Source organism: Osmerus mordax, chromosome 18 (genome assembly GCF_038355195.1).
Source record: "Osmerus mordax isolate fOsmMor3 chromosome 18, fOsmMor3.pri, whole genome shotgun sequence".
NCBI classification, from domain to species: Eukaryota; Metazoa; Chordata; class Actinopteri; order Osmeriformes; family Osmeridae; genus Osmerus; species Osmerus mordax.
The window spans coordinates 13,391,879-13,403,474 of record NC_090067.1 but is presented as its reverse complement, the minus strand read 5'-3'; the positions used below and the strand labels follow the sequence as shown (position 1 = coordinate 13,403,474).

General features: G+C 48.7%; 1 protein-coding gene across 1 annotated transcript in view; it reads right to left on the bottom strand.

The window, feature by feature from the left end:
- vps50 (VPS50 EARP/GARPII complex subunit) overlaps positions 1 to 11,047 on the bottom strand; it is a 59,087-nt gene extending 48,040 nt beyond the window's left edge. The window contains exons 1-5 of the mRNA XM_067256338.1: positions 10,531 to 11,047; positions 9,606 to 9,674; positions 2,701 to 2,823; positions 1,839 to 1,914; positions 1,241 to 1,355 (exon numbers count right to left, since the gene is read on the bottom strand). Coding sequence (XP_067112439.1) covers positions 1,241 to 1,355; positions 1,839 to 1,914; positions 2,701 to 2,823; positions 9,606 to 9,674; positions 10,531 to 10,563 — 416 coding nt within the window. The 5' untranslated portion in view covers positions 10,564 to 11,047. The remainder of the gene's footprint in view (positions 1 to 1,240; positions 1,356 to 1,838; positions 1,915 to 2,700; positions 2,824 to 9,605; positions 9,675 to 10,530) is intronic.
- Between the last annotated feature and the right edge of the window lie 549 nt (positions 11,048 to 11,596).

Sequence of the window (11,596 nt, the reverse complement as noted above, 5' to 3'; positions counted from 1 at the left end):
TGCATGTGTGTGATTGATGGAGTAAATGTGTGTGTGTGTGTATGTGTGTGTGGATAATGGACATCTCTCCACATGATGATCCTGTTTCATAACACTGAGCAATACTGCCACCTATTGGTGGTTGGTGAAACTGCCAGCCTCCAGGGCCTCCTATTGGCTGCTCCCTCCGGCCAATCGCCAAGCGCCTTAATTGTCTAGGACACCAACAAGATGAGCTAACTGACGTGATAACTGGCTGATTCTGTAATCCTGGCTCGGAGCAGAGAAACACTGTCTATCTCGTTTCAGAGAATAACGAGTAGCCATCATTGGCTGCAAGGGAGGTTTACAGGAATCCAGCCAATCAAGCGAGATCCAGAAAGACAATCAACCAATCACTCCTCGTACTTCACGGCCACGCAGGAAGACAATGGACAGAATGGGAAGAGAGAGTTAGCGAGCGGCGGGGTTAGCGAGCGGCGGGGTTAGCAAGCAGCGGGGTTAGCTAACAGCGCTAACAGCACTCCCTCACTGACCCTGCCTGAGTCATCCTGCTGGCATCCACACTGATACTTACATTCCTTCATCAAATCATTATTCTAGTGACGTCAGTGTACAAGGCAAGGAGGGGATGCAGGGAGAGAGGCTGGGAGGGTTGCAGGCAGTGGCATCACCATGGTGGGTGAAACACTGCACTACAATCACCTAGGAGGTGAGGAGGATTTGGGTAATTAGAAGAGAATCGAGCGCTGCCGTGGAAACAAAGATATTACTAATCTGCTCTTCCAGTCGGAGAAACTAGTTGACAGCAGTGAACCATCCTTCAACCAAATATTACAAGAGGGACAACTAGAACCCCCTACAGCAATAACCAGGCCCATCTTCAAAAGTAAAAGAAACTCATCTAGAAACTGTTTCCAAAGTTCTCAGCTGCCAGGGGACTTTATTAGACCTTCAGTAAACACTGGAACTGGGAAGATGAGAGATTCCCTACTGCACTGCACTACAGCGTCAGAAACAGCAGCAAAAGCAGCAAAAGGAAATCAGGTCAGATTACGATTCCCAGGTGAGACAGGAACAAATCATCTAGAATCTCTCTGTTAAACCTCACTCAGTCTCCTCCCACAGTCATCAAGGGGAAGTTTATTCTGACGTTTGTAACAAGTACACTGGAGTTCTTCTGTCTTGCTTCTCTGCAGCGTCCTAGCGGCCTGTGTAAACCTAGGATAACATATTCTAAGCCTGGGATGAATAATCTAACCCTGGCAGCTCAGGCTGTGTGAGTGACATGATGACTGGAGACAGCAGGTTCACTGTCAGGGGAAGTCTGGGAGTCAAAGTGAAGTTGGAGTCAAGAGTCAATATCCACGAGAGGACTGGAGGAGCACTGACAACACCAGAACAATCCACACTCACTCTGAGCCGCACATGTTTGTGTGTGTGTGTGTGTGTGTGTGTGTGTGTGTGTGTGTGTGTGTGTGTGATTTGAGAGGGTTAGAGGTTGGCCCTGAGAGAGTGGAGCATAACAGGGTTTAGTGACTCACTTAATAATCGACACACACATACACACGCACGCTCATCATCATCATGACCAACCACATACACTCTTCCCCCTGAGACTACCTTCACAGCAAAGAGTCTACTTTCAGAGTCCAGGTCAGCCAATCTACAGAGCCAGCAGGTTTAACGTCAGACTGCAGAAGCATCCTGGAGGCGGGCGGGAGGGAGGTGTAGTGAAGGGCAATCTAGAGGACTTCTGGAGACGTTACTGCTGACCCTGTTTGTTCACATGCCTACAACCCACATGCAGAGGTGCCCTGAGGTGTAGGTGACCTGTGTGTGTGTGTGTGTGTGTGTACCCACCGCTGCTTGCTGTTTCTTCAGCTTGTCTCGTAGTTCCTCCAGCTCCTGCAGGTTCAGCTCTGGAGGGAGTTTCTGTACAACACAAAACACAGATGGAACTGTGGCCAAAACACACACACACACACACACACACACACACACAGATCACACCATCTCCACCCCACACGTGGAGGTGTGGGGTGGAGATGTAATGATAGTAAATCCGCCAGCAAAACAAATCAAAGTTTACTTATCGAGGAACCCTGAAATCCAGACCTAGTCCTCAGAAACACAGAAGCTGTATGGATCAGTATGGCTCTTTATCTAGTACTATGGAATCGTACGGGAGATCATTTGCTTTCGCAGAACGAATCTGGACTCTGGCAGCGGCTGGTCTCTCAAGGTTAGTTGAAGCAGCTTTTAAACCCAGCCTGAGGGCCCACTAGAGCAGCCAGCTTCCAGGACCCCCACTGCAACAGCACCATGGCAGCACTTCAGTAGGGCTGAGGATCATGATGGATTCAATTAGTTATGAAAGCAACAAAAGGGTTGAATAACGAAGCCCTCTCCCTCCCTCCCCCTAAAAGACTACAACTCCCATGCGCCTGAGGATGATGACTAATTACTCTCCATTTGGCTGAGTGTCTGATTTCTGGCGACGTCTGAAGCTAATGAGATCTAACATCTCTCTGTGAGACCGTAACCATCCATCTAGGAGTCGCTGGCATGAGTGGGTAGACTATCACATCACACAGACTTATGTGTGAGTGTATGTTGAGAGTGTGTGTGCCAAGAAAGCATGCGAGTACGTGTGTGTGTGTGTGTGTGGGGGGGGGGGGGGGGCGTGTGTGGGTGAGTGTGTGTGTGTCACACCCTCACCTCCAGCTCATGCTGCACCATGTCGAAGGAGTCGCAGGAGAAGTAGACGTCCTCGATGCTGTTGATGATCTCCTGCTCCGCCTGAGGGTCCACCTGCTGTTCCCTAACCTCCCTCAGTTCCTCCTGGAGGGGGGGGGAGGAGGAGGGGAGGAGGGAGGGAGGGGGGAAGAGGAGGAGAGGGACGGGGGAGGAGAAGAGGAGGAGGGAGGGAGGGGGGAGGAGGAGGAGAGGGAAGGGGGGAGGAGGAGGAGGAGGGAGGGAGAGATGGGGAGGGGAATGAGATGGGAGGATACAGGAGAGATTACATTTGTAATTAGTCAAACGTCTAAAAAACACTACATAGGAAGATAGGAAGTAACCTATCTGGGGTTACTTCCTGTCTGAGGTTACTTCCTATCTGGGTGAAGAAGGAACGAAAAAGAAAGAAAAATGGTGGGGGCCTGTCAAGGGCAGTGTAACTGCTTAGGGAAGCTTTTAGTTCAGGGAGGAATCCCGAGAGAGATGAAGGGAGAGAAAAAGAGAGAGAACAAAAGAGGGACAAAGAGAGAGAGAGAGAAAGAGAGAGGGAGAAGCATTCTGTGTAGACCATCTCTGGGAACCAGCAGTATTGATTCTTCTCTGAGTGCGTCCGGTCCGTCGCTGAGGTAAATCCACAGATTAACTCTGAGGCCCTTAATGAGGATGAAAATAGCCATGTCGATGGAGCTGGCGCAGAGACAGCACACATCTAAGCTCAGGGCTGCTCTTTGAAGACTGGGATACCATCCTAACTGGGGAGGGGGTACCACACGACCTCGGCTTCAAATACACTTCAAATACAGCTACGTACAGTCCTGAATGAAGTATGTTAATGTCTAGGAGAACATGGGTCAGGAAACATTTGTCATTCTAATGTCATTCAGTCTCCATGTCCTTCACTGACGTTAAGACCTTCCATCCTGACCTTCACGCTAATGAGGACAGAAGACTGAAGCCTACAGGAGTTTGGAGAACAGAGGAACCAGCCAGAACAGTGAGGTCTGGAGAACAGAGGAACCAGCCAGAACAGTGAGGTCTGGAGAACAGAGGAACCAGCCAGAACAGTGAGGTCTGGAGAGTAGAGGAACCAGCCAGAACAGTGAGGTCTGGAGAACAGAGGAACCAGCCAGAACAGTGAGGTCTCAGGGAGTCGGGTGGCTGAGTGGTTAGGGAATCGGGCTAGTAATCTGAAGGTTGTTGGTTCGATTCCTGGCTGTGTCAAATGACGTTGTGTCCTTGGGCAAGACACTTCACCCTACTTGCCTCGGGGAGAATGTCCCTGTACTTACTGTAAGTCACTCTGGATAAGAGCGTCTGCTAAATGAATAAATGTAATGTAAATGTAAAAGGTCTGGAGAACAGAGGAACCACCCAGAACAGTGAGGTCTAGAGAACAGAAGAAGGGCTTCATCTCACCTCCCCTCTGACTCCCAATCACACACCCACACAGAGGTCATTATATGGTGCTACCCAGTATGTTGTTCACTGTAATGACCACACAGACACACATCTAAACGAGGAGGTAATAGCTTCCTACCAGTTTTAGAAACCACACACTGAGAAAGGCTGCTTGGCCAGCTATTATGTTTGTGTGTGTTTGTAGCTATGCACTGATGGCAGGTGTGCCTACGTGTGTGTGTGTGTGTGTGTGTGTGTGTGTATGCGTGTGTGTGTGTGTGTGTGTGTGTGTGTGTGTGTGTGTGTGAGTGTGTGTGTGTGTGGGTGTGAGTGTGTGTGTGTGTGTGTGTGTGTGAGTGTGTGTGAGAGTGTGTGTGGGTGTGAGTGTGTGTGTGTGTGTGTGTGTGTGAGTGTGTGTGAGAGATAGCCCGCTGCGCTCTGCCAAGATTGAGGCTGGCACAGGAGCCCCTGGGGGAGTGTGTGGGTGAACAATGAAAGGTGGAAAAGACAGGGAGGGGGAGAGGGAGAGAGAGAGAGAGAGAGAGAGAGAGAGAGAGAGAGAGAGAGAGAGAGAGGGAGGGAGGGAGGGAGGGAGGGAGGGAGGGAGGGAGGGAGGGAGGGAGGGAGGGAGGGAGGGAGAGGGAGAGGGGAGAGGGGAGAGGGGAGAGGGGAGAGGGGAGAGGGGAGGGAGGGAGGGAGGGAGGGAGGGAGGGAGGGAGGGAGGGAGGGAGGGAGGGAGGGAGGGAGGGAGGGAGGGAGGGAGGGAGGGAGGGAGGGAGGGAGGGAGGAGGGAGGGAGGGAGGGAGGAGGAGAGGGAGAGGGAGGGAGGGAGGGGGGAGAGGGAGGGAGGGAGGGGAGAGGGAGGAGGAGAGGGAGAGGGAGGGAGGGGGAGAGGGAGGAGGAGAGGGAGAGGGAGGGAGGGGAGAGGAGAGGAGGAGGAGAGGGAGAGGGAGGAGGAGAGGAGAGGGAGGGAGGGGAGAGGGAGGGAGGGAGGGAGGGAGGGAGGGAGGGGGAGAGGGAGAGAGCGACGAGAGCGAGGGATGAGTCACTGTTCACTTGTTCAGAAAAATGAAGGACAGTGACCAAAAAGACAAAATAAATAACGCAGGAAGTGACATGCCTCTTACCTCTAGTCATTTGAGCAATTCTCTGATGTACCCTCCCTCCCTGACACCGTTTCTCCCCCCCTCCTCCCCCCCACCCCCCTTTCTTCTCCTTGCCACTTTGTCTTGTGAACATGTTTTTAAAAGAACCAAATGGGTTGAAATGAATGACTCATCATCTGTCCTACAGGAGGTTGGGGGGTAAACAGTTGCTTCCTTCTCTCTGCTTCTCTCACACACACACACACACACGCTCAAGATCTGCGCACGACAAACACAACAACCCACCATCGCTTTGATCCTCTATCTCTTTGAGGACTAGCCTAAACACTACACAGTAATCATTCAAAAAAAAGTCTCTTTGTGCTTCCCGCCCCTGCCACCCCCCATGCCCAAATAAGGACAGAAGAGGAAATTAAAAATCTATTTGTGAGAGTTATCAGGGAATCAAAGCTTAGCTTGCTCAGATGAAGTGTTAATTGAACGTTGCAATCAACAGCAGCACAAAAAAACGCTTTCATGAGCCTTCAGAGACAACAATACCTGGTGACACAACACAAGGGAGCGGGCTGGGGGGGGGGGGGGGGGGGGGGGTCCAATTAGTCCAACTCCAGAACCATCTATAAACCATACGCAATTAAACCCCTCCCCCTCAGTCTGTCGAGATGGTAGTCAGGATGAACACATGAATATTCATCCAGAGGCTAATTGTTCATCTTCAGTTCTCATCATAGCTGGAAACAGAAGGCTAAGCAGGGTCGTCTTCAGGGATATTGGATCTAATCAAAACAACAGCCTTCCACTTAATCTATCCTGCAGCTCTCTGTGTGTGTGTGTGTGTGTGTGGGGGGGGGGGGGGGTGAGTAGGTTCTAACACAGTTAACATGCTACATCCCTGCTCCTGGAGAGATACCCTCCTGTAGGGTTACACTCCAACCCTGCTCCTGGAGAGATACCCTCCTGTAGGGTTACACTCCAACCCCTGCTCCTGGAGAGATACCCTCCTGTAGGGTTACACTCCAACCCTGCTCCTGGAGAGATACCCTCCTGTAGGGTTACACTCCAACCCTGCTCCTGGAGAGATGCCCTCCTGTAGGGTTACACTCCAACCCTGCTCCTGGAGAGATACCCTCCTGTAGGGTTACACTCCAACCCTGCTCCTGGAGAGATACCCTCCTGTAGGGTTACACTCCAACCCTGCTCCTGGAGAGATACCCTCCTGTAGGGTTACACTCCAACCCTGCTCCTGGAGAGATGCCCTCCTGTAGGGTTACACTCCAACCCTGCTCCTGGAGAGATACCCTCCTGTAGGGTTACACTCCAGGGTATCTCTCCAGGAGCAGGGTTGGAGTGTAACCCTGCTCGAGGGCATCTCTCCAGGAACCGGCTGGACAGCGCCGAGGTGCATCTTGGGAAACACGCCTCGTTCCACCTTCTTCTTCTTGGGTAAACAGGTCACATGTGTCCTTCCCCTGAGCGAGGTGCTAGGAGACACTGTCTCAAAATCATCAGATAAAAGCTAAGTCAACAAAGACCTGACTACTCTGGACTAAGAAACAGTAAACAGAAGAATGGCATCCTGGGAAGGGATACTGACTGGCCTTAATGCCAAGATTAGCATTTAGATATCTATCTGTGCAGAGGAAGCCCCATACCTACACTAAAAACGACTGGTCTTCTGATAGCATGGAGACCATATCTTCCTCTGAGGACGGCTCGGCATGGTACCTGGGGTTAGACTGCCCCCTACAGGAGGAGGACAGCACTGCATGGAGATGCCACAAGAACGCACTGCAGAAAGATAATAATATGAATCATAATAAAAGAGAAAGATATGGAAACCAAAATACTTAGCCCAGTTTAACGGCCATTTTCAATAAAGCACATAAGAACATCACAGAAAAACTTTGCAGATTTGAAGATGTGGTTTTGAGAGGAGGGATAACTATCAGGCGTTGATATCCCTCTGTGTATTTCTGCTCTTGACTTATCTGTGTTCACACCGAAAGCGTCAGTCTAAAACGCCAGTGACATCTCAACATTGGTAAACTTTTGTGACACAGCATCACGCAAATTCTTTGCTTGGAGTTGAAATAGAGTTCTCAACTCAAGAGAAAGACGTGATAGACGAGAATAGCCCGAATTCGCGTCATTCCCATTAACCTGACATGTAATCTTGCCGCGCGAAAAACTCCCTTCGCGTTCGGTGTGAACACAGCATAAGGAGTGTGACCACAACTAAAATCAACAGAAAGACAGAGAGAGACGGAAATATATATTTCTGATGTCATTGTTGATGATGTGTGAACCGAGTTAAGTCAAACCAAGATGGCACCTGCAAATCGTTCAAACACAGCTGCCTGCCCGCAGCCTTCCAGAAGCCTCCGCCCCACCCGGATAGGACACGCCCACGCCGGGGAGAGGACACGCCCACGCTGGGAGAGGACACGCCCACGCTGGGGATAGGACACGCCCACCCCGGGATAGGACACGCCCACCCCGGGATAGGACACGCCCACCCCAGGAGAGGACACGCCCACCCCAGGAGAGGACACGCCCACGCCAGGAGAGGAACACCAGCCAGACCCAGCAGGACACAACACGCCAACGGGAACAAATGCCAAACACCCACTTTCCCATGCTCTGAATCTAACACACACACACACACACCTGACCCTACCAAGCTCAGACAACAGGCCAAGACTTACATCCCTCCCTTGAACAGGTAGTTGTTTATGTCTATGTTTATGATCCTTATTACGGGTGAAGGAGGTGAAAGATTACAGGGCTCAAACCTGGATTGTTACTCTTCCACTTGAATCTCTCCTGCCACAGCCTTGGCTTACAAACTGAGGAAACGAGGAGGTTAGTGTCTGGCTTCAACAGATCCGCATCAGAAACAGGAATTTCTAGAGAGACGACAAGTCTTTGTACCTTCATGGAAAAATATTTTTTATCACATAACACAGCAGGAGAAAAAAAAAAAGAAGCCTGGTGTTATCTTATTTTTGACATAAGCTGGGAGATGTCCTTTTTAGTTAGTGTTCTGCATTGTTTGTGACTGCCTAGCTTTTTTCTTTACAGAGAGAAAAAAACTATAAAGGGCTATAGCTGTCAGTGTTAGAGCAGTGCAGTCTCACATTTACCCACAGCAAACACTCCTTGTTTTAAGGGCCTTGGGACAACAACAATGTACCTCGGGAAGCGAAGCGAGGCTTGGAGCATCAAGAGCTGTCTGTCTCCTCCCCTCCAGGTGAGCTGCTCCTTCAGCCAGAACCTTCAGGAGGCATCTGGGCTCAGAACAGAGATGTCTGCTCAGAGCAGCATGTCGCGATGCGGCACGACAGCCAGGTAAATGCCAGGAGGACCCTTCACTCCCACGGCCTTTTCAAACAGGCTCCCCAGACGGAGGGAGAGATGAATGTGCAGACGGCAGTAACAAAATCAGAACCGATGGGATGAAACGTCCTGTCAAACGAATCTGCCACACCCAGTACTGCGGACGAACAGAGGTGGTTCCATTCAAAGTTCTTCAGTGGCGCACTGGAGCGAGGTCCAAAGTGTGGAGGGGAGGGAACTGGGTGAAAACGCAGGGTCCCTAGAGGGTGACTTACCACGGAGGCTATAGGCTGCTCCACGCTTCAAGCCCTTCTGACAAATTGAAACCACACAAACTTCTGATGGAAAAATACTCTTTGTGGTTAACGCTGATGGATGGTGTGTTCTTAACATTTCTTCAGGTTTCTGCAGCTTTAGCGTTGCTGGTAATACATAACGATGACGGCCATCCGTGACAGAAAAAGAGACGCTTAGCTGATTGAGAAACCTCCGCCTATCACAAGGCTCCGGGTCAGTGTGACATCATGTACAGTGCTGTGTTTCGCTCAGCGGTTAGAGCACTTGACTACAGATCAAGAGGGCGCTGGTTCAAATCCCCCTGGTACTGTACAACGCTTTGTATTAAAGCGTCTGCTAAATGAATACATTATTATTTGATAGCCCTCAACAGCTCAAAGTAAGTGCAGGCAGGAGAGCGGCCTAATGTAATCCATAATGTAATCCAGTCACCAAGCGGAGGCCATAGTATGATGCTACAGTCAATCAGACTACAATCAGGCCTTACAGCCCTTTCAAGGGCACCTCTCTTCAACACATTATGAGATACTAATAGTTGAGATACTAAATACTCATGAGATACTATCAAATGATAGATTGCCAATTCTCACAAACAACCCTAAAACATCAATTTCCACGTCTTTGCATTGCTTACATTAGCTTGCTTAGATTGAGCCAGAACTCTTAGCTCATCAGGAATATTACAGGACAACATGCACAGCTGCAGCCTACAGTTATTCCTGCGTTTCAGAGAGGAGCCAGGGTGCTTACCTTGCTAGGGATCCTTAAGTTTTCCACAGGGCTCAAATCAGCCATGCTTTCCTGTGGACTCTTCAGACCCTGTTAACACAGAACACACATATAGTCACAGCAACAACACACTGAGCAGGGGTGTTAACCTTTACGGGGATGAATAACCAAAACAAACCCAGGATTGGGTAAATATCTAAGTGGCCGTGCTGCACTGCAAGACAGAGGTCAATCTGTCGTGTAGCTTTACCGCTACTAGCTTTTTGAGAACCCCTTGACACGTAGCATAATGGAGAGCGCTTTGACAAATCTGAGTAAGACGTTGGTGCGGGGCTTTGAGAGATGTGCTGGTTTCTATAGCGATTTGTTTAGGTATTTAAAAGGTTATTTGAAACTATCAATAACTTGTAGAGTCAAACCAACTTCCTTATCTATCCATTTAACCATTGTTGTGTCCTGGTTAGCTATGTGTAGCTATTAGTGACGCCTAAGGCGAGTGTAGACTAGTGGAAACTGAAAGTTGGTGCACTCCTAAATCACATTTACGTATTTGTATGTTTTTAGCGAAGTGTTTGAAACATAGTGGGTGTACTTGAGTTTCCATGGGGAGGGGGGGGTGGGGTAATAAACAGGTGTATTGGTAGTTTATCTAGGCTACTGCTAATGCTTGATAAACTACAGGTGTGGTCGTGAATGAAAGCTATACTGAGAAAATAAGAGTGTGCATCAAACATCTGGTACGTATTTGTTCAGCATTTTCTGTAAACTAAATGTGTTGTCTGTTCTCTGTCTGTCATAATATCAGATATGGGCTGTCATCTCAAAACTGTCAGGTGCTGGTAGCTAGCGTTAGCATGACAACGTTAGCTACGGCTAGCTAGCTGCAACAGTCAGAGTGCTAAATAAGACGTGGACATGCGAGAACATAAACATTGGGATTTCTTACCTGACGGGCCATTAGTGACTTGATCTTCTGCATTGTGGGGAGGCGTTTGCTGAGATGGGCAAATCATAAAATTGAGATAATTTAGGATTAGCTCTCTCTATTTTATCACTTGCACCACTGAAGGGCCATGTTAGCTAGTATGCATCACGTGATTACTGGTATTTCAAAAGATCGCAAGGTGATGTGGGTAATGTAGGCCCCATGAGGTGAGGGCGGTAGTTCACATTTGGACAGCAGTTAAGGACAGATGGTATGAAATTTAATTGCAAAAATCTCATGAATTATGATTAATTTGAGGTCAAATACTTATTCAAACGGATCCAGCGAGCACTTTAATCGGTGAAAGTACATGCGTCCTGGCTGCAGGTGCGATGACGCAAGATGGAAAAATGAATAAATATACCTGTTGGTAAATGATTAATACAATTCTTACACATTTTAAAGTGACATTTTGCCTTTTATTCATTATGGCCAAAACGCCAATAGTTACGCTTGGCACGTGGACGAAAGACCAACTGACAATAACAAAAGAATGTAAAAAATCAAATAAAAAAGACATACGCCCCCCCCCCCAAAAAAAAAAAAAAAACTTGCCTGTGCAAGTCCCCTATGCACATATCACTTCTACATTGCAAAAGCCTGATCAACAACTTCCGGTAGCTGGCAGTTACGATAGTTCTCAAACACAACATGCCAGGTTTTTTTCCCTTGCACTGTATCAACAAAGAGAAATATGTATTTGAACTTGTACGAATGCCAAAATGTTTGTATATGAGTTTTGGTTGTTTTCCCAAAATGATAATCAACGATGTACATTTGACTCTATGTTGGTGCCCTTCAAGCAAGAGGGAAAAACAAACTGTTTGGCTCCCGTGTTGTTTTTAAACGTGTAATAAGCGCAAATTAAGTGAACAGATGTGTTGGGCAGGCGCAAAAATATTATAGCTGTGCAAGTGGGCCGCAAAGTGGAAAAAGTCGGGAATGGCTGTTCTAGCCTGTGTATGGACGATTTTTTTAAGATACCCTGCAGTTATAGATTTACAGCAATTTCTATGTAATCATTTTG